The following is a 22,197-nucleotide window of genomic DNA, read 5'->3' on the forward strand; positions in this document are numbered from 1 at the left end:
AGAGAAATCTTGGAGAAAACTCAAAGAAAATTCTGCTCTCAACAAATCTGAAATTTTAATAATAATGATAAGTGTTTAACAAGGTGGACAGCCATGCCTTTAAATAGGCCTTATAACTAGTCCTAATCTAATTAGAAAACTAAAATAAAAAAAACTCCTAATTATTTTAATATGGAAATTTGGTCAAAGGTCATTTTATCTGGGACTCTTGGACTGAATATTGACATAAAAATTTAAACTAAGTAAATAAATAAATAAATAAATAAAAATAAAAATAAAACTTTACAACTTGGGCCACTTTGACAATTTGGCCTGATTTTCAACTAAGTATGGATGGATTTCTTGATTGGACTGGGAATTTGCTTATTGGGCCTCGCCTTCAAGAATTTGGGCTTTTGTGACTCGTATCAATAATCTTAACAATATATATGCTTGATTATAACTAGTTTTCGGCATCTCTTGATTTGGACATCAAGAGATAAAGAATAAGGGATATTAAATAGATAAAGTTCGAGGACTCTTTTGGAAGAAAACCATAGTTTCCATTAGATGATACTTTATTCAGCAGAGAGACCTTCAACAAGCAAATTCAAGAACAAAATTTCCAGTATCTTTGCTAGGAAGAACGTTCTGCTTGGAAGCAAGTTCTGGGATCTGTTGATTCGGATCATGTGTCAGTGGCAACCTTTCTCAAACAGTAAAAACATGTTTACACTTTCAAGCAACCGTATCACGCAGTTTTTTGTCCATCAATATCAGGTGAAGCTATTCAGTTTTGAAGACAAAAGAGGTACAAAGACTATCTCTGGCAACATCTTGGGGCAGAAATGGCAATAAGCTGAAACTGGAAATCACTGTTCTGTTAGACATGTTTTGCATTTTTTTAATGTACAGGAAAAGTAAAATAGATTTAGAAATTTCGTCGAGCTGCTTTCATATTTACCCAATAGGTCCTCCGAAGATGCTTTACATAATGAGATATACATGATATCTACCTCTATGACACAACTTCCAAACATATATACTGCCATAAGAGCGTACTCTTTATCTCTTGTTGTGAACTCATCCCTATAGCACAAGCTTAGCCTCATAACAAGCTGAAACTAGTAAGATGTGAAATTTTAATGACATATGACCCATAATATACCTGGACTGCGCAGTGTGACGGGGCAAAGTATACTATACAAGCTGGCCATGGCCATTGATGATGAAGAATGCTGTAATCATAGCTATTCCCAACCCATCAACAGCTTCCAAACTCCTTCCTCGACCTTTTGTCTTGGAATAGATAAGCTAGCTCCTTCATCTAGTAGAACTCTATAAACTTCCCACTCTCGATCTCCAATCATATGTCTCCCAACCTCCGCCTGAAATACATGCATGCACAAAAGAGTTATACATGCAACTTGTAAAAGAAAAACAGAGGAACATTAATTGACTCCACATAAGTTAGTTCTTATTCTGATCAAGCACTATATGCATTTAATAAGTTTGGAAAAGCAGGTAGCCTATCAGTAAAAATGTAGTATATCCACCACCATATAAGAAACAGCAATGATGAGTAGGAGAGAAGCAAATAAGCATACTATTGCATTCTCACAATCCCCTTATCAGAGTAGGAATTGAACCCATCATCAATTTTCAAATTGGTGCATACAATATACCGCAGACAAGATGGGAAAAACATGCAACTAGATGATGTCGACTCTAAATCCCTATGCTGCAAGCTAGTTATAAGTAACAAAAATATGCATTTATTGACATGGGCAAACAAAATGCAGGAAAGCATTGCCAAAACTGAGCTGAGGAGGTACCGAGAAGATGCAAGTGTTAAGCATCTTGAGAGCACGGGTAATGTCATAAAAAACAAGAGGCCGGCCCTTGCTTGATAACTCTACTGGATTTGCTACCAGAAGCTCTGTATCAGGACCCCGGCTCACTACAGCTACTCTGAGGAGTTGGAGCAGTTCCATCTTCAGATGCGAGGACAATGTACTTTGCCTGCTAGGATCAACTATCTTCTTCCCATCAGCTTGCATTATAAACAAATCAATCTCACACTTACTTCCTTGTCTTATATAGACGCGTCCATATGAAATCTAGTTACATTGTGAAATTGAGGCATTAAAATGGTGAAACTAGTGCCTACTTGTATGAGCAAAAGCATGCTTCTCTTTGTAACTGACAGTTAAACAAGTAAAAAGGAGCTTCCACAATTCAAAAGGAATAATGTCAATTGTGTTAAGCTATACACACCATGATCTTGAACATTTGTTTATAGGAGCATAGCAAGAGCAGTTTTATCAATTCATGGGGCACTTGGCAACACATATAACTAAAGCCACGTGAAAATGACGGAAGAATAAAACCCATTGAATATCAAAATGTTCAAACAAGTATAGATATATTCATACGAGCATAACACAAATATTGTAAATTATTCAAGCTTGAATGGTTTTAAAACCAACCCTTGCAGACATAAAAGATCAGACAACTGTCCATGATCATTGGCAGCCTATAACTTAAAAGTTCAGTAGAACATCAATTTATTATATAGTAATTATTTTACATAGCTGAATGCTGTAATCCTTAAGAGTTCTCATGATGTCGTATAGAAGACCTTTATGGTCTTGGCAAACAATCTGAACAAGCGTGTGAGCAGGACTGAGCGAGTTGTCCATCACGACAGAAACATTGTTGGAAGTAAGTGATATACTTGGGAGTTCATTGGAGACCTCTAAGTGGAAAATATCTTCTGTTATTCCAGATGGGAGAAACGGCGATGCCTGAGAACATGCAGCAATTTCAGGTCCAACCTTTTCAATATTAAAGTTAATCACAATGCGCTGCATAATATCTTCCAACGCTTTATAAGTCTCCTCCTGCCTTATTTTCGTATGTAATAGCTCCCTAGATTAAAAAAAACATATAGATAATCTTACAGAAGGGCCTTACATTTCGAAAATTAAGAAAAACTAAAAATGGGTTGTCAAAACTCCAGGTGAAAATGCAATATGCCTCTGCTCATAAAGTTATAATTACTATAACCTATAAAATCGTTCTAAAATCATTTCCAATTTGCAAGTATTGTCCTATCAGAGAATATATTCTCGTCCATTTCACTTAAGATCTGAATCCCTTAACCCTCTCTACAAAATGGATGTTAAGAATATTCTTATAGACGTAGACATATCTCATATGTATGTAGTTTGAAACCAAGACAAGAAACGTCCTACTTAGATGTGCATGTGATTATGATTCCAGATACATTTATAGTCATTTCAAAGAAGCGTAACTCATGCTGGCTATCAAACATATTACATAAACTGAATGGACTTAAAACTTCTATGACATGACACACAAAAGTAGTTTTCACATGGTAGTCTGATTCGGAGAGATCATATCAATTATCAAAGAAACAAAACCTGGTATCAGTAACAAAGAAGAGGTCAATCACTGTGCCATCTGGAATGGTTGATACTTTCACTTTCTTTATATTGAGTTCCAGATTACACAGAACTTCTGTCACATCTGCCAGAAAAGAAGAAAAAACAATCTAAACTTCATTCACTGATTTTAGTTTCAATCACATTTGACTGCTTAAGTTCTTCAGAAAAATGACCCTTTTATGAAGAAACTATTTCTTCATACCCTTTATGATAGCTGAACTAACAGTGGAGAAAAGGCGAACTTGGATTTCTATAATTCAATATTTAAGTTAATTTTCCATTAAAGCAGAACCCCAGAAAGAATCTAAGAAAAGGATAAATCACTCAAGACAAAAAAGCCTTGGTAGGAATTGAAACTAGAGAAGATGTTGAGAAAAGAAGAAAAAAGTTTTACCATGTAAAAGGCCTTTCCTATCATAACAACAAAGTTTAAGCAGAAAGACATCAGGAGGCTTAGGTGGCTGCAATTCAGAACGGTAAAAAAAAACCTCAGAAGCTGAAGAACAACAAGGGCAAGCCTCAACTAGTCTTTTCTTCAATAATTCCCATCTTGTCGTGGGTTTACAAACCACCCAAAACACTATGTAGCACCATTTCCCATCCGTAGATACATCTTCTATTGGAACCCACCCACATTGTTTGAAAAGTCAAAAAGGGTGGGCACCGAAAGTAGAAAGTAATATTGGTTGGCAAGTTGGGTTAAAAGTTGGCATGGGATAATTGCAATTTTGGTCCCTAATTGTATAAGGACATTGCAAGTTGATCCTTAAACCTCAACTATAAATAGGCCTAACCATTTCTTACTTTCTTCATCCCACACTTGCCATTCTCTACTTAAGGCAATTGTTCTCTCTCCCTATTTGTAAACTTTCACTTGTATTTTTGGAGTGAAATATATTTGGTAGTGCCCGAGGACGTAGGCAAAATTTGCTGAACCTCGTTAAAATTCTAGTGTTCTTTATTTTTTGTTCTGCATATTTTGCAAGTGTCATTGTAGTGATTTATTGTGCTATTAAATTACGATAGAGGGATATTCTGGCTAGGAAAGATCTGGTATGTAAGCGATCCTCGTGATCCACCTCTCTTTCCTGGGAATTGAACTTAGTGTGATTTTTCAGTACAATAATTTTACTCTTTCACACGCTTCCGCGCAACAATTGGTACCAGAGCCAGGTTCGTACTTGGGGAATACGACCGTTTACGGTACTATTCACGTATACGGTACTATTTACATATATGGCACTATTCACGTATACGGTACTGTTCACGTATACAGTAGTTGGGATTGAGGAGAAAAATGGCAGCAGCATCGTCATCAGCAAGGACTACTGTGACAAATGCAAAATTTGAAGTAGAGAAATTTGACGGTACCAATAATTTTGGTATGTGGCAGTGTGAGATCCTGGATGTCTTATGTCAGCAAGAGCTGGATATAGCCCTTGAAGAAAAACCTGACAAGATGGATGACAAGGAGTGGGCCAAGATCAATAGACAGGCGTGTGGTACAATCCGCCTATGTTTGGCCAAAGAGCAGAAGTACTCCGTCATGAGGGAGACATCAGCGAAGAAGCTGTGGGATACATTGGAAGAAAAGTTTCTAACGAAAAGTCTTGAAAATAGGCTTTATATGAAAAAGAAACTTTTTCGGTTCACGTATGCACCCGGTATGTCGATGAATGACCATGTGAACTCATTCAATAAAATTTTAGCAGACTTGCTAAATTTGGATGAGAAATTTGAAGATTAAGACAAGGCATTATTGTTGTTGAATTCCCTTCCTGATGAATATGATCATCTTACCACCACATTACTTCATGTGAAAGATTCAATCACATTTGATGCAGTCTGTAGTGCGTTGTATAGATCTGAGACTCGAAAGAAAGATAAAAGAGATCACAGAGATACAACTGCAGAAGTCTTAACAGTAAGAGGTCGTTCACACAGCAGCAAACCTGGTAGAAGGGGTAAGTCCAAAGGGAGACCCGCCAAAGATGAATGTGCCTTTTGTCGTGAGAAAGGGCATTAGAAAAAGAATTGTCCTAAGTTACAAAAGGGCAAGTCTATTTCTAATGCATGTGTAGCGGAGCATGATGAGGAGTCAGACTTTAGCTTGGTTGGCATGGCAATGGCATGTCAAACGGATGAGTGGATATTGGATTCGGGATGTACTTACCATATGTGTTCTAATAAGGACTGGTTTTCTAGTCTTGAAGAACTAGAAGGTGGAGTTGTTTTTATGGGCAATGATAGTGCCTGTAAGACAATGGGTGTAGGTACAATCAAATTGAAGAACCATGACGGCTCAATCCAAGTTCTGACAGATGTTCGCTATGTACCCAGCTTGAAGAAAAATCTCATCTCATTAGGGGCCCTAGAATCTAAAGGGCTCACAATCACTTTGAGAGATGGATTACTAAAGGTAGTAGCTGGGGTATTGACGGTGATGAAAGGCACTAGAAGAAATAACTTGTACTATTTAAATGGAAGTACAGTTATTGGATCAACATCAACAGCTTCTGCGAAAGATGCAGATTCAGAGGCTACCAGGTTATGGCATAGGCGATTGGGACATGCTGGTGAAAAAGCTTTGCAGACTTTGGCGAAGCAAGGCTTGTTGAAAGGTGCAAATTCTTGCAAATTGGAATTCTGTGAACATTGTGTTCTGGGCAAGCAGACGAGGGTAAAATTTGGTTCAGCAATTCACAATACGAAAGGAATTCTGGACTATGTTCACAGTGATGTGTGGGGACCTACCAAAGTGGCTTCTTTGGGAGGTATGCACTATTTTGTCACTTTTCTTGATGATTATTCAAGAAAAGTATGGGTGTATCTAATGAAAAGAAAAAATGAAGTTTTGGATGCATTTCTGAAGTGGAAGAAGATGGTGGAGACTCAGACAGGTCGAAAGGTCAAACGACTTCGATCAGATAATGGTACTGAGTACAAAAATGATCCATTTCTACAAGTATGTCAAGATAAGGGCATTGTGCGACACTTCACTGTTCGAGATACACCACAGCAGAATGGGGTGGCAGAACGCATGAATCGGACTATACTGGAGAAAGTTCGATGTATGTTGTCCAATGCTGGATTGGGCAAGGAATTTTGGGCTGAGACAGTTACATATGCGTGCCATCTAATTAACCGATTGCCATCAGCTGCAATAAATGGAAAAACTCCTATGGAGATGTGGACTGGTAAACCTGCTACTGATTATGATTCTTTACATGTTTTTGGTTCCACTGCATATTATCATGTAAAAGAATCTAAGTTAGACCCAAGAGCAAAGAAAGCATTATTCATGGGTATAACTGGTGGTGTAAAAGGATACCGTCTCTGGTGTCCTGATACAAGGAAGATTGTTTTCAGTAGAGATGTGACTTTTGATGAATCAACCATGTTGAAGTACAAGGATTCACAAAAGGATGACAAAACCAGTAGTACTTTGCAGCAGGTGGAGCTTGAAAAGGTTAACGATAATCCAGCTAATATTGAAGGGACAAATGATGAAGAGGTTCCTACCCAAGAACCTCTACAGCAACAAGATTCAATTGTATATAGAAGGCCAAGAAGAGAGATTCGTAAGCCTGCTCGCTTTGATAATATAGTGGCCTATGCACTTCCAATTATAGATGATGATGTTCCTTCTACTTACACAGAAGTAATAAGTAACCCTGATGGTGTAAAGTGGAAGCAAGCAATGAATGAAGAAATGCAGTCTCTTCATAAAAATAAGACTTGGGAGTTGGTGACACTACCCAAGGGAAAGAAGGCAATTGGATGCAAATGGGTATATGCAAAGAAGGAAGGATTTCCTGATAAAAATGAAATTCGATACAAGGCTAGATTAGTAGCAAAGGGTTACGCTCAGAAAGAAGGAATAGACTACAATGAAGTGTTTTCTCCAGTTGTGAAGCATTCGTCTATTCGGATTTTGCTAGCCTTGGTTGCGCAATATGATCTTGAACTAGTTCAGCTTGATGTGAAGACCGCGTTTTTACACGGTGATTTGGAAGAGGAAATCTATATGACTCAGCCAGATGGATTCAAGGTTGCTGGAAAAGAAAATTGGGTTTGCAAACTGACAAAGTCGCTTTATGGATTGAAGCAATCTCCGAGGCAGTGGTACAAGCGATTTGATCAGTTCATGAAAGGGCAAAGGTATACAAGAAGTAAATTTGATCATTGCGTGTATTTTCAGAAGCTACAAGAAGGAACTTTCATATACTTGCTCTTATATGTTGATGATATGCTAATAGCATCTAAGAGCAAAGTTGAGATTGAAAGATTGAAGACTGAACTCAATCTCGAGTTTGAGATGAAAGATCTAGGAGAAGCTAAAAAGATTCTCGGCATGGAAATATGGAGAGATAGAGCTCATGATAGAGTTAGCTTGTCTCAGAAGCAGTATTTGAAAAAGGTACTACAGCAGTTTGGCATGAACGAGCAGACAAAACCTGTAAGTACCCCGTTGGCTTCTCATTTCAAGCTTTCTGCACAACTATCTCCTTCGACGAATACGGAACGAGAATACATGTTGCAAGTTCCGTATTCTAATGCAGTGGGTAGCTTGATGTATGCAATGGTGTGTACAAGACCCGACATTTCACAGGCAGTTAGTATAGTGAGCAGGTATATGCATAATCCTGGAAAAGGACATTGGCAAGCTGTGAAATGGATTCTACGGTATATTCAGAAGACTGTGGATGTTGGATTACTGTTCAAGCAGGATAATACACTTGGTAAAGGTGTTATTGGGTACGTTGATTCTGACTATGCCGGTGATTTGGACAAGCGAAGATCAACCACCGGTTATGTGTTTACACTTGCTGGAGGACCAATAAGTTGGAAGTCTACACTACAGTCTACAGTTGCATTGTCAACCACAGAAGCCGAGTACATGGCTGTAACAGAGGCTGTAAAGGAGGCTATTTGGTTACAAGGTATGGCTAAAACCTTGGGGTTGGTTCAGGAGCATATTAACGTGTATTGTGATAGTCAAAGTGCTATTCATTTAGCAAAGAATCAAGTCTATCATGCACGTACAAAACATATCGACGTACGATTCTATTTTGTGCGGGAAATTATTGAAGAGGGGAAAATTTGTCTTCAGAAGATCAAGACTGTAGATAATCTCGCAGATATGATGACCAAGGTGGTAACAGCAACCAAGTTCGAACATTGTTTGAACTTGATTAATATCCTGCAAGTTTAACAGTTGAAGAAGGCACTATCAAGTATTGTTGTCAAAGGCAGAAAGAATTGTGTGAAGATAAGATTATCCTAATCAAATCTTCAAGGTGGAGATTATTGGAACCCACCCACATTGTTTGAAAAGTCAAAAAGGGTGGGCACCGAAAGTAGAAAGTAATATTGGTTGGCAAGTTGGGTTAAAAGTTGGCATGGGATAATTGCAATTTTGGTCCCTAATTGTATAGGGACATTGCAAGTTGATCCTTAAACCTCAACTATAAATAGGCCTAACCATTTCTTACTTTCTTCATCCCACACTTGTCATTCTCTACTTAAGGCAATTGTTCTCTCTCCCTATTTGTAAACTTTCACTTGTATTTTTGGAGTGAAATATATTTGGTAGTGCCCGAGGACGTAGGCAAAATTTGCTGAACCTCGTTAAAATTCTAGTGTTCTTTATTTTTTGTTCTGCATATTTTGCAAGTGTCATTGTAGTGATTTATTGTGCTATTAAATTACGATAGAGGGATATTCTGGCTAGGAAAGATCTGGTATGTAAGCGATCCTCGTGATCCACCTCTCTTTCCTGGGAATTGAACTTAGTGTGATTTTTCAGTACAATAATTTTACTCTTTCACACGCTTCCGCGCAACATCTTCACACCACAAAATATAAAATGAAATTTAATACTCATCCATTAAAACTCTAAAAAGGTAAATTTATTTATTTATTTATTTTGCTCCAAACAACCCAAAAACCAAAACTTTAAAAATCGAAGTTCCCTAATAAGTTAAACCAATACCTCAAGTTCTTCATAGCTTGTTTCCCAGCTATAAGTAAAGACATACAATCATTTGTAAAAGAGAAGGAAAGATTGCGATTACCTCCTCTAACAATGCTGAGACCAAAAAAGAGCAAGATGCGGCATAAATCACAGCCTAAACCAGTTTTATCAGGGCAGTTAACTGTAATAACACTTGGCTCTCCTTCTTTATCTGATTGACTTATCAAAACTACGCCGTCATGTAGAATACCCATATCTTCATTACTTTCTTCTTCTTCTTCTTCAAAGCTTGAAAAGAACAGTGAAAGATTTTTGCTTTTCTATAAGAGAAAAAAAAAACCTCTAGCAGTGTAGAAATGGTGTAGAGAGTGGAGACAGATAAAAGACAAAGCGATGAGTGGGAAGAGAGCGTGTTTGATGATGAAGGTTTTCTTCTTGTAAGCCAACCAAAGTTGATTTTGGCTTCTGAATTTCCATTGATGGATTGGAGACCTCTCCAATAACACCCATTGAACAAGTGGAAGCACCTATATGAATTTTAAGTAAGTTTACATTTTTTCCTTAATATTTTAAGAATTCATTAAATTTATTAAAATATTTATATTTTTAATCTAATATTTTTTATTACCTTTTTTAAAATATTATCTATTTGAATATATATATATTTCGATTAAAAGTTTATTTACAATATTTAAAATTTTTAATTTGTGTTAAAATGTGAGAATCAAATTATTAAAATATTAAATGTGAAATGGAAGGAATTTGTGACCAAAGATTTGGTTGAAAACAATATGGAGATCATCCACTTGCTTATAGTGCACCTCTTCTTTACAATAAATGGAAAATGAAAGGAAAACATAGACGTATATTTAAAATAATTAATTATGTTATATGAATTATGAGGCATGCCATTAATTTTATTACCATGTATCTTTTTCTTTTACAAAACAGGCACATTAACTGAGTTAGTATAATTTGTTAATGAATTTTAATTTAATTGAAAACAACTAAAAAATTCTTTTTTTTATAAAATAAGTTGTATTATTATAAAATGTTTAATATAAAATCAGGGTGACTTTCTACCACATCTTGTATTTGCTTTGCTTTTATTAGCTTTCTTTATTAATATGTATTAGACCTATAATTACCACTTCTTTTACGAGACTGGTGTTATATTTTGAGTCTAAACTTGACATAATTACCATAACACTCTCGAAAGAAAACTCTCTCCTGGGAACAAGAAGCGAAACTGCATTGGAGTGTTAGGAAAATTGGTGATTTAATTGGTGGTGATGAGTGTAATCAGGTTGAGAAGTCGAAAAAATCCTACAGGGACTCCCTTCTAGGTAGTAACCTGGAAAATCTACGCCAAGTGGTCCTGCAAGAGGAGGTTGACTCCATGGATATTGAAGCTCCTAGTGATGATGGTGAGGATTCTTTGGAGGAAACACTAGCGACTAAGGTGGCTCATATCTCGCTTACACAAGGTGAAAAACGAAGAATCAGGTAGAAAAGGGAAAAAGCGTTAATTGTGAAGGTCTTTGGGAATTATCAGTTTCTTAATCAAAAGCTGGTTCAGTTATGGGATCCTTTAGGGATTATGAAAATGATTGATCTTGGCTGTGACTTCTTCTTAATAAATTTCAACACAGAAGAGGATTATGATAATGTGTTCTGGGGAGGCCCCTGGCTTATTGGAGGAAAGTCTATTACTGTTAGATTATGGACTCCCAAGTTTAGAGCTTCTGAAGCTAAGCTTGACAAAGTTGCCATTTGGGTTCAATTGATTGAACTTCAGATCGAGTACTATGATAGTGGTATTCTCCATAAAATTGGTACAAGTATAGGTAAGTTGGTGAAAGTTGATAATTATATTCTGGTAATGGAGAGGGGTAAATTTGCACGCATCTGTGTGGAGATTAATTTAGATAAACCACTGGTGAAAGAAATATTTATGGAGGCAAGAAAGCAGAGATTATGCTATGAAGGCGTGGAGAAATTATGCTTCTCCTGTGGGAGAATTGGTCATGGGAGGGAATATTGTCCTGAAGCCCAAACAGCAACGACCAAGGAGGAGAGAAAAAAAAGATGACAGTTTGAAATTAAGTCTGGCCGTCGGTACCTAAAGCACTCAAGCAAATGCTTCACCTGAACGGAAAGCACTCAAGCAAATGCTTCACCTGAACGGAAAAAGGTTGAAGAAGATGGCTTTGGATCTTGGCTGTTGGTCCAAAGTAAGAGACAAAATAGGGAAGTCAGCAGCCCTGATAGAAAGTGGGAAGTTGCCCACTCGAGCAATAGTAAGAGCGTCGTCCTTAATTACGACAAGACTAAACAATCCGTAGTTTTACCAAATGCTGGAAAGAAAGTAGAGAAAGTCCAAAAGGAGGATACCCAGAATATGGGTACTGTAAAAGGTAAATTTCGTAATGGAAATAAAAGAAAAAGGTCGAATAGGAATAGGGGCTTTACTTTTAAGGAAACAAAAGGAATGAAGGGAATCGTAATTAACAAAAACCCTAAAGGCAGGCCACCTACGGGAAAGTCAAATACGAGCCGACCTAGGCCATGTGATGGGAGTAAGGTCTCCAATGTTGATAAGACATATTTCCTTCTGTTCATAGTACGAAGACTATAGAAAAAGGAAAAAGAAAGGAGAGTCCTAATGTGCTAGACAACAAAACTGTTTGTCAAATTGGAGGTGGCTCTCATAGATTGGACGTTGCATGGGAAGGTAACCCTATTTCGACCAAAGCTGATAGTTCTATTAGGAAAAAATTAACCCTTGAACCCACACTGGAAAATGGCTCGGAGGGGGGACCAAAGGAGGTGGCAACGGGCAAGTTTCTGGAGAAGAGCCTTCGGTTAGGGGATAAGGTCGAGACTTGCAAACGGGATGATGATAGAATGGATGGACGAGAACAATCCAATCCAGGACCGACTATCCTCCACCACGAAGGGAACGCTGTCGAGAGGGATAAGGAGGACTCCAAGTTGGGAACAAGCAAGGCCACAGCAATAAGCGTTCTCTCAAGAGCGATTTCTTCAACGGAGAAATTCAAACGGAAACACCAAACGAAAGAAGTCACAAGCAGTGGAAGAGAGGCGCTTAGTGCCGACCCTCATCTTGTCGCCACCTATTTGGCCATCTCCTCCATGGCCCTTCGATCCATAGGAACATATGAACCAGAGATCCTGGAGCAACGAAAGGGAGGAACAATGGATTATGGAGATTCCACAGTACCGTCTAGAGGAGGAACCTTTGGAGTTTCACCTTATGGACCAAAAATTCACTGCGTTCGAGTTGAGAGTGAACCTACTAATCCAGCAGTTCCGAATCTGAGTACGGCCTATAAGGTTCAAGGGCAGATCAAGCTTCATGAACAAAGTGGAGATGAAGCCTTGGTTCTATCCCAACTTGATAAGGGGCTTTGAAAGGGACCCGACACATCCTTCTAACCAACCATTCGATAATCATATCTATTAGAATATACCCATACCCCATACCTTGCCCATACCTTTCCCATACCTACCCATACTTTGGAAAGGTCAAAGTTATGGGCACCAAATATTTTATTTAGTGTTGGGCATGGGAAAATAGCAATTTTTGGTCCCTAAGTGAATAGTGACTTTGCAAGGTGGCCCTTGAATCTCAACTATAAATAGGCCAACCATTGCTCATTCTCATCATCCCACATTTGCCATTCTCTACTTAAGGCAATTGTTCTCTCTCCCTATTTGTAAAGTTTCACTTGTATTTTTGGAGTGAAATATATTTGGTAGTGCCCGAGGACGTAGGCAAGATTTGCCGAACCTCGTTAAAATTCTGGTGTTCTTTACTATTTATTGTTCATATTTTGTGAATTTGATTGTAGTGATTTATTGTGCTATTAAATTACGATAGAGGGATATTCTGGCTAGGAAAGACTTGGTACTTAAGTGATCCTCGTGATCCACCTCTCTTTCCTGGGAATTGAACTTAGTGTGATTTTTTAGTACAATAATTTTACTCTTTCACACGCTTCCGCGCAACAATTGGTATCAGAGCCAGATTCGTACTTGGGAAATACGACCGTTTACGGTACTATTCACGTATACGGCACTATTCACGTATACGGCACTATTCACGTATACGGTACTGTTCACGTATACAGTAGTTGGGATTGAGGAGAAAAATGGCAGCAGCATCGTCATCAGCAAGGACTACTGTGACAAATGCAAAATTTGAAGTAGAGAAATTTGACGGTACCAATAATTTTGGTATGTGGCAATGTGAGATCCTGGATGTCTTATATCAGCAAGAGCTAGATATAGCCCTTGAAGAAAAACCTGACAAGATGGATGACAAGGAGTGGGCCAAGATCAATAGACAGGCGTGTGGTACAATCCGCCTATGTTTGGCCAAAGAGCAGAAGTACTCTGTCATGAGGGAGACATCAGCGAAGAAGTTATGGGATACACTGGAAGAAAAGTTTCTAACGAAAAGTCTTGAAAATAGGCTTTATATGAAAAAGAAACTTTATCGATTCACGTATGCACCCGGTATGTCGATGAATGACCATGTGAACTCATTCAATAAAAATTTTAGCAGACTTGCTAAATTTGGATGAGAAATTTGAAGATGAAGACAAGGCATTATTATTGTTGAATTCCCTTCCTGATGAATATGATCATCTTACCACCACATTGCTTCATGGGAAGGACACGATCACATTTGATGCAGTTTGTAGTGCGTTGTATAGATCTGAGACTCGGAAGAAAGATAAAAGAGATCACAGAGATACAACTGCAGAAGTCTTAACAGTAAGAGGTCGTTCACACAGCAGCAAACCTGGTAGAAGGGGTAAGTCCAAAGGGAGACCCGCCAAAGATGAATGTGCCTTTTGTCGTGAGAAAGGGCATTGGAAAAAGAATTGTCCTAAGTTACAAAAGGGCAAGTCTATTTCTAATGCATGTGTAGCGGAGCATGATGAGGAGTCAGATTTTAGCTTGGTTGGCATGGCAATGGCATGTCAAACGGATGAGTGGATATTGGATTCGGGATGTACTTACCATATGTGTCCTAATAAGGACTGGTTTTCTAGTCTTGAAGAACTAGAAGGTGGAGTTGTTTTTATGGGCAATGATAGTGCCTGTAAGACAATGGGTGTAGGTACAATCAAATTGAAGAACCATGACGGATCAATCCAAGTTCTGACAGATGTTCGCTATGTACCCAGCTTGAAGAAAAATCTCATCTCATTAGGGGCCCTAGAATCTAAAGGGCTCACAATCACTTTGAGAGATGGATTACTAAAGGTAGTAGCTGGGGTATTGACGGTGATGAAAGGCACTAGAAGAAATAACTTGTACTATTTAAATGGAAGTACAGTTATTGGATCAACATCAACAGCTTCTGCGAAAGATGCAGATTCAGAGGCTACCAGGTTATGGCATAGGCGATTGGGACATGCTGGTGAAAAAGCTTTGCAGACTTTGGCGAAGCAAGGCTTGTTGAAAGGTGCAAATTCTTGCAAATTGGAATTCTGTGAACATTGTGTTCTGGGCAAGCAGACGAGGGTAAAATTTGGTTCAGCAATTCACAATACGAAAGGAATTCTGGACTATGTTCACAGTGATGTGTGGGGACCTACCAAAGTGGCTTCTTTGGGAGGTATGCACTATTTTGTCACTTTTCTTGATGATTATTCAAGAAAAGTATGGGTGTATCTAATGAAAAGAAAAAATGAAGTTTTGGATGCATTTCTGAAGTGGAAGAAGATGGTGGAGACTCAGACAGGTCGAAAGGTCAAACGACTTCGATCAGATAATGGTACTGAGTACAAAAATGATCCATTTCTACAAGTATGTCAAGATGAGGGCATTGTGCGACACTTCACTGTTCGAGATACACCACAGCAGAATGGGGTGGCAGAACGCATGAATCGGACTATACTGGAGAAAGTTCGATGTATGTTGTCCAATGCTGGATTGGGCAAGGAATTTTGGGCTGAGGCAGTTACATATGCGTGCCATCTAATTAACCGATTGCCATCAGCTGCAATAAATAGAAAAACTCCTATGGAGATGTGGACTGGTAAACCTGCTACTGATTATGATTCTTTACATGTTTTTGGTTCCACTGCATATTATCATGTAAAAGAATCTAAGTTAGACCCAAGAGCAAAGAAAGCATTATTCATGGGTATAACTGGTGGTGTAAAAGGATACCGTCTCTGGTGTCCTGATACAAGGAAGATTGTTTTCAGTAGAGATGTAACTTTTGATGAATCAACCATGATGAAGAACGAGGATTCACAAAAGGATGACAAAACCAGTAGTACTTTGCAGCAGGTGGAGTTTGAAAAGGTTAATGATGATCCAGCTAATATTGAAAGAACAAATGATGAAGAAGTTTCGACCCAAGAACTTCTACAGCAACAAGATTCAATTGCATATAGGAGGCCAAGAAGAGAGATTCGTAAGCCTGCTCGCTTTGACGATATGGTGGCCTATGCACTTCCAATTGCAGATGATGATGTTCCTTCCACTTACACAGAAGCAATAAGTAACTCTGATGGTGTAAAGTGGAAGCAAGCTATGAATGAAGAAATGCAGTCTCTTCATAAAAATAGGACTTGGGAGTTGGTGAGACTGCCCAAGGGAAAGAAGGCAATTGGATGCAAATGGGTATATGCAAAGAAGGAAGGATTTCCTGGTAAAAATGAAATTCGATACAAGGCTAGATTGGTAGCAAAGGGTTACGCTCAGAAAGAAGGAATAGACTACAATGAAGTGTTTTCTCCAGTTGTGAAGCATTCGTCTATTCGGATTTTGCTAGCCTTGGTTGCGCAATATGATCTTGAACTAGTTCAGCTTGATGTGAAGACCGCGTTTTTACACGGTGATTTGGAAGAGGAAATCTATATGACTCAGCCAGATGGATTCAAGGTTGCTGGAAAAGAAAATTGGATTTGCAAACTGACAAAGTCGCTTTATGGATTGAAGCAATCTCCGAGGCAGTGGTACAAGCGATTTGATCAGTTCATGAAAGGGCAAAGGTACACAAGAAGTAAATTTGATCATTGCGTGTATTTTCAGAAGCTACAAGAAGGAACTTTCATATACTTGCTCTTATATGTTGATGATATGCTAATAGCATCTAAGAGCAAAGTTGAGATTGAAAGATTGAAGACTCAACTCAATCTCGAGTTTGAGATGAAAGATCTAGGAGAAGCTAAAAAGATTCTCGGCATGGAAATATGTAGAGATAGAGCTCATGGCAGAGTTAGCTTGTCTCAGAAGCAGTATTTGAAGAAAGTACTACAGCAGTTTGGTATGAACGAGCAGACCAAACCTGTAAGTACCCCGTTGGCTTCTCATTTCAAGCTTTCTGCACAACTATCTCCTTCGACGAATACGGAACAAGAATACATGTTGCAAGTTCCGTATTCTAATGCAGTGGGTAGCTTGATGTATGCAATGGTGTGTACAAGACCCGACATTTCACAGGCAGTTAGTATAGTGAGCAGGTATATGCATAATCCTGGAAAAGGACATTGGCAAGCTGTGAAATGGATTCTACGGTATATTCAGAAGACCGTGGATGTTGGATTACTGTTCAAGCAGGATAGTACACTTGGTAAAGGTGTTATTGGGTACGTTGATTCTGACTATGCCGGTGATTTGGACAAGCGAAGATCAACCACCGGTTATGTGTTTACACTTGCTGGAGGACCAATAAGTTGGAAGTCTACACTACAGTCTACAGTTGCATTGTCAACCACAGAAGCCGAGTACATGGCTGTAACAGAGGCTGTAAAGGAGGCTGTTTGGTTACAAGGTATGGCTAAAACCTTGGGGTTGGTTCAGGAGCATATTAACGTGTATTGTGATAGTCAAAGTGCTATTCATTTAGCAAAGAATCAAGTCTATCATGCACGTACAAAACATATCGACGTACGATTCCATTTTGTGCGGGAAATTATTGAAGAGGGGAAAATTTGTCTTCAGAAGATCAAGACTGCAGATAATCCCGCAGATATGATGACCAAGGTGGTAACAGCAACCAAGTTCGAACATTGTTTGAACTTGATTAATATCCTGCAAGTTTAACAGTTGAAGAAGGCACTATCAAGTATTGTTGTCAAAAGCAGAAAGAATTGTGTGAAGATAAGATTATCCTAATCAAATCTTCAAGGTGGAGATTATTAGAATATACCCATACCCCATACCTTGCCCATACCTTTCCCATACCTACCCATACTTTGGAAAGGTCAAAGTTATGGGCACCAAATATTTTATTTAGTGTTGGGCATGGGAAAATAGCAATTTTTGGTCCCTAAGTGAATAGTGACTTTGCAAGGTGGCCCTTGAATCTCAACTATAAATAGGCCAACCATTGCTCATTCTCATCATCCCACATTTGCCATTCTCTACTTAAGGCAATTGTTCTCTCTCCCTATTTGTAAAGTTTCACTTGTATTTTTGGAGTGAAATATATTTGGTAGTGCCCGAGGACGTAGGCAAGATTTGCCGAACCTCGTTAAAATTCTGGTGTTCTTTACTATTTATTGTTCATATTTTGTGAATTTGATTGTAGTGATTTATTGTGCTATTAAATTACGATAGAGGGATATTCTGGCTAGGAAAGACTTGGTACTTAAGTGATCCTCGTGATCCACCTCTCTTTCCTGGGAATTGAACTTAGTGTGATTTTTTAGTACAATAATTTTACTCTTTCACACGCTTCCGCGCAACAATATCACTATCATTAGCAGGAACTGTAGGGGTGCACGGCATGCGGACTTTGGTAAAACTGTTAGGGATTTGGCTAGTGTTTATAACCCTCATTTGATGGTTATCACTGAAACGAGGGCTAGGGGTATAGATGTACCTAGGATTTTAGCGAGCTTACCTTTTGACAGATGGATGGATACTCGCACAAATGGTTCAAAGGGGGCATTTGGATACTTTGGAGGTCCAAGACGATCGACGTGGAGGAACTTTGCTCTACAGAGCAGGAGATCCATGCGTTGAGTTGGTTAAGTTACGTGACTCTAACTTTACTTGGATTTTGTCTGCAATTTATGCTAGTCCGATATTTAGTGAACCTAAACTTTTGTGAGAGAACTTAGCTTTAATTGCTAGTAAATATTAGCTTCCTTGAGCTATAATGGGGGACTTTAATGAGGTCCTATCTAGTAGTAATAAGAAAGGAGGATTGCCTGTAAATTCAAATAGGTGAAATGCCTTCTATAAGTGTCCCAACTCTTATAATGTGATGGACTTAGGCTTTTGGGGTCCACGCTTTAGATGGAAAAACGGTAGGGAACTTTCCTCATTAATCCAAAAAAGGATTGATTATATCTTTGCGAACCCTGAGTGGAAAGTGATCTACCCAAATGCCTTGATTTCTCATCTTCCTAGAGTTAGATCGGATCATTCACCATTCTTGTTAAGGTTGATTAATTGCTCGATGCCAAGTGGAAACAAACTGTTTAGGTTTTAGAAAATGTGGTTGAGACATCCTGAATTTCAAAGTACGATAAACCCTTTTTGGAGTTGCATTGGACAACCAATTAATTCTATGATTAAATCCTATACCGATTACTTGGAAGATTTGGAATCGGGCAACCTTTGGAAATGTGTCCATTAATAAGAAGAAGTTGATGCCTCGGCTTGTGGGCATTGAGAGAGCTCTTGAAAATAATTCTAATAATCATCTCCTAGAACTTCAACGAAAGCTAACTTGTGGATACCAAGAGATTTTGGCCCAAGAAAAGGATTTATGGGTTATGAAGTCCAGAGTGAATTGGATTATTGAAGGTGAACGAAACACCCGCTTTTTCCACCTCAGTACAATCAAAAGGAGAAGTTTTAATCGTATTTTGGCACTGAAAAATGATAGAGGAGATTGGATTTATGAGAAGAGTGCCATTACTTATATCATACAACAGTACTTTGAAGGGCTCTTCACCTTTGGTCAAGAATGGGATTTGCGTAAGATCGAGACCTCGCCCTTAGACTAGCCGATACTCAACGTGGAGAATCAGAATGCCCTCTTTGACCCGATTAGCGAGATCGAGGTGGCAAGGGTTGTTTGGTCTTTTAAACCCTTGAAGGCCTCCGGACTTAATGGCCTTCATCCAATCTCTTTTCAAGTGTTAGCAGCAGGTTAAATAAAGAATCTTTTCTATGGTCAAGGAAACCTTCGACTTGGGCAAGCTATTAGAAGGGACTAACAATACCCTCATTGTTCCATTAGCCTTTGTAACATCACTTACAAATTTATTACGAAACTGATGGTGCAAAAGCTAAGACCTATGTTTGGTAAGCTCATTTCCCCCTTACAAGGAAGCTTTGTCTTAGGTAGACAAATTATAGACAATGTCATTTTTGCTCAAGAAATTATACATTTCATGAGACATAGGAAAGAAAAATGTGGATACATGATCATTAAAATTGATATGGAGAAAACTTACCATAAATTGGAATGGGACTTTATTAGGAAAGTCCTTACCTATTTCCATTTTCCGGAAGAGTGGATTGGAGTGTGTATCCAAATCTTCTATGTCGGTAATTGTTAATGGTGAGAAACCTCCGGAGTTTAGCCCTACTCAAGATATAAAACAAGGAGACCCTTTTATCTCCTTATTTATTTATCATGCGTATGGAATTCATAAAGCTTGCATGGAGAAAAAATGGAGGCCTTTAAAGGCGTCTAGGGGACTGGAGGACCAGAAATATCGCATTTGTTCTTTGTCGATGATGTTTTACTTTTTGCTAAAGTTGATAAAGGCTCAGTCCAATTAATCAAACATATCTTGATGAAATTTTCAAAGGAATCGGGCAAAAAATCAGCTTGGAGAAATCAAGAAATTTTTCTCTCCAAATACAAACACTCGACTAACGGAAGAAGTTTGTAATGAGCTCCAAATCAGGGCTACGGATGAACTGGGCCGTTATTTGGGTTTCCCTCTACTCAATTCTAGGGTGAAAATTTTTTATTATGAGTTTGTTGCGGACAAAGTCAGACAAAAGCTTTGTGGTTGGAAAGCTAATTTGTTGTTACCAGCGGGGCGTAAGGCTCCTTGCTCCCCTTAAGCATTTGCAGGGACCTTGATAGAATTAACCGTAACTTCCAATGGGGCGGATAGAAGGAAATTACATAAGATTAAATGGGAAACTGTCACCAAATACAAGGACCAAGGGGGATTGGGTCTCAAGACTGCTGCTTGCAAGAACAAATCCTTTCTTATTAAACTTGGATGGAGAATGATTCATGGGAAGGATGAATTATGGGTTAAACTCTTGCTTGCAAAATACGTCCAAGGGAGACTGGAGACTAGAAATGTTCAAAATGTGTCGAACATATGGAGCTCTCTTAGAAAGGTGAGTGGATTACTGCAAGAAGGCATTCGATGGGTGGTTCGCAAGGAGAGGTTGACAGGTTTTGCGAAGACAACTGGTCAGGCATAGGAGCTCCTAGGTCCCTAGTGCAAGGGAGAAGCTGATCTATCATTTAAACAAGTGAAGTTGGGTTGGGATGAACAGGGACTGGAAGCTCTATCACTAACTGTTTTGGAAAATATTATGGAGGCTTTTATAAGCACCCACATTTCCTCTTGGTCTAATGCTAATGATGGGATTTACTGGAATTATGAGGGTAAAGGTTTATTTACTCTATCGAGTGCTTAAGAGCTTGTAAGAAGTAAGTTTGTCCCCCCAGGGATTGGTTCTGCAAGAGCTGCAACTGGATGGAAAGAATATGGAAATTGAAAATACCACCTAAAGTTAGGTTCTTTCTCTGAAAGTGTTTACATGATGCGATTCCTACAGAGAGTTTCCTAGCTTGTAGACAAATCCTACTTGATAGTACTTGCTCGTTTTGCTTAAGGCATCAAGAAACTACCGAAAATATCCTCATGAATTGTGAGAAGTCGAAATATTGGTGGTAGTCAATCAGACCTCCTTCGGTTTCTTCAGGATCTGTTAATCAAAGTCTGAATGACTGGATCATCAACAATATTACTTCAAAGAAATGGCACCCTATTCATAGTATACCTTGGAAGGTGTTGTTTGCTTTTACTATATGGCAAGAAGATTTTCGCAGGAAAGGAATTGTATAACGACGTCACGAATAAAGCCATGGAGCATTTTGTTATCTCAGCCCCTATTAAGTCCTTTCCAATCCTTAGTGATGGCTCTGCACTTTCTAACTCAGGGAAGGCGGGAGCAGGAGTGTTGATTAGGGACAGTAAAGGAGATTGGATCGTGGGAAGCTATCGACACAGTCCCCTACACACGAGTGTGTGTGCGGAACTGTAGGCGCTTAGGGATGGGTTGCATCTTGTTAAAGATCTTAATGTCAGAAATATTCTTATTGAACTTGATGCTACTTCTGTCATTGCTTTCATCGAGAATGACACTATCACTAACCCCCTTTTATTTTCACTTGTTCACGAGTGCAGGACCATTATCTCCTAGTTTGAACGTTACAAAGTAAAACACGCATTTAGGAAGGCAACTGCTATGCAAACATGCTGGCCAGACTTGGAAGCTCTGTTATTGTTCCTTCCACTGAATGTATTTTGCTATGTTTGTATTCCTTTCGTCGACAGCTTCCGGACTATTTAACCCCCCTTCTGCGTAACTGAGTTGATGTTGTTTCGGGATACCAATTTGTATTGAACTTTTTGCATGCTTTTATGATCAAAAAATAAAAATAAAAACCACACTTAAATAAGATTTAAACTTGATGCTATGGTATTTAAATACTCAGTTTTACTA

The 22,197-nt window shown here is 38.6% G+C and overlaps 2 protein-coding genes and 1 long non-coding RNA gene across 3 annotated transcripts; 2 read left to right on the forward strand and 1 right to left on the reverse strand.

Annotated features, from left to right (window-relative positions):
• Nucleotides 1–348: 348 nt before the first annotated feature.
• LOC107908747 (ACT domain-containing protein ACR10) lies at nucleotides 349–9,695 on the reverse strand. Its single transcript, XM_016836009.2, has 6 exons — nucleotides 9,527–9,695; nucleotides 3,844–4,062; nucleotides 3,426–3,531; nucleotides 2,576–2,910; nucleotides 1,815–2,101; nucleotides 349–1,367 (listed from the first exon to the last, which is right to left on the reverse strand). Exons 1-6 carry the CDS (start codon nucleotides 9,678–9,680, stop codon nucleotides 1,230–1,232), a joined length of 1,239 nt encoding a protein of 412 aa, XP_016691498.2. The 5' UTR covers nucleotides 9,681–9,695; the 3' UTR covers nucleotides 349–1,229.
• Nucleotides 9,696–9,819: 124 nt separating this feature from the next.
• On the forward strand, nucleotides 9,820–11,518 carry LOC107907696 (uncharacterized). Its single transcript, XM_016835027.1, has 3 exons — nucleotides 9,820–9,852; nucleotides 10,733–10,888; nucleotides 10,982–11,518. Exons 1-3 carry the CDS (start codon nucleotides 9,820–9,822, stop codon nucleotides 11,516–11,518), a joined length of 726 nt encoding a protein of 241 aa, XP_016690516.1.
• A 6,550-nt stretch (nucleotides 11,519–18,068) lies between these two features.
• On the forward strand, nucleotides 18,069–22,153 carry LOC121220935 (uncharacterized). The gene is made up of 2 exons (XR_005918207.1): nucleotides 18,069–21,774; nucleotides 21,879–22,153. It is a non-coding gene; the product is annotated as an uncharacterized lncRNA (long non-coding RNA).
• Nucleotides 22,154–22,197: the final 44 nt, after the last annotated feature.

This window comes from Gossypium hirsutum, chromosome D09 (genome assembly GCF_007990345.1).
Source record: "Gossypium hirsutum isolate 1008001.06 chromosome D09, Gossypium_hirsutum_v2.1, whole genome shotgun sequence".
Taxonomy (NCBI): Eukaryota; Viridiplantae; Streptophyta; class Magnoliopsida; order Malvales; family Malvaceae; genus Gossypium; species Gossypium hirsutum.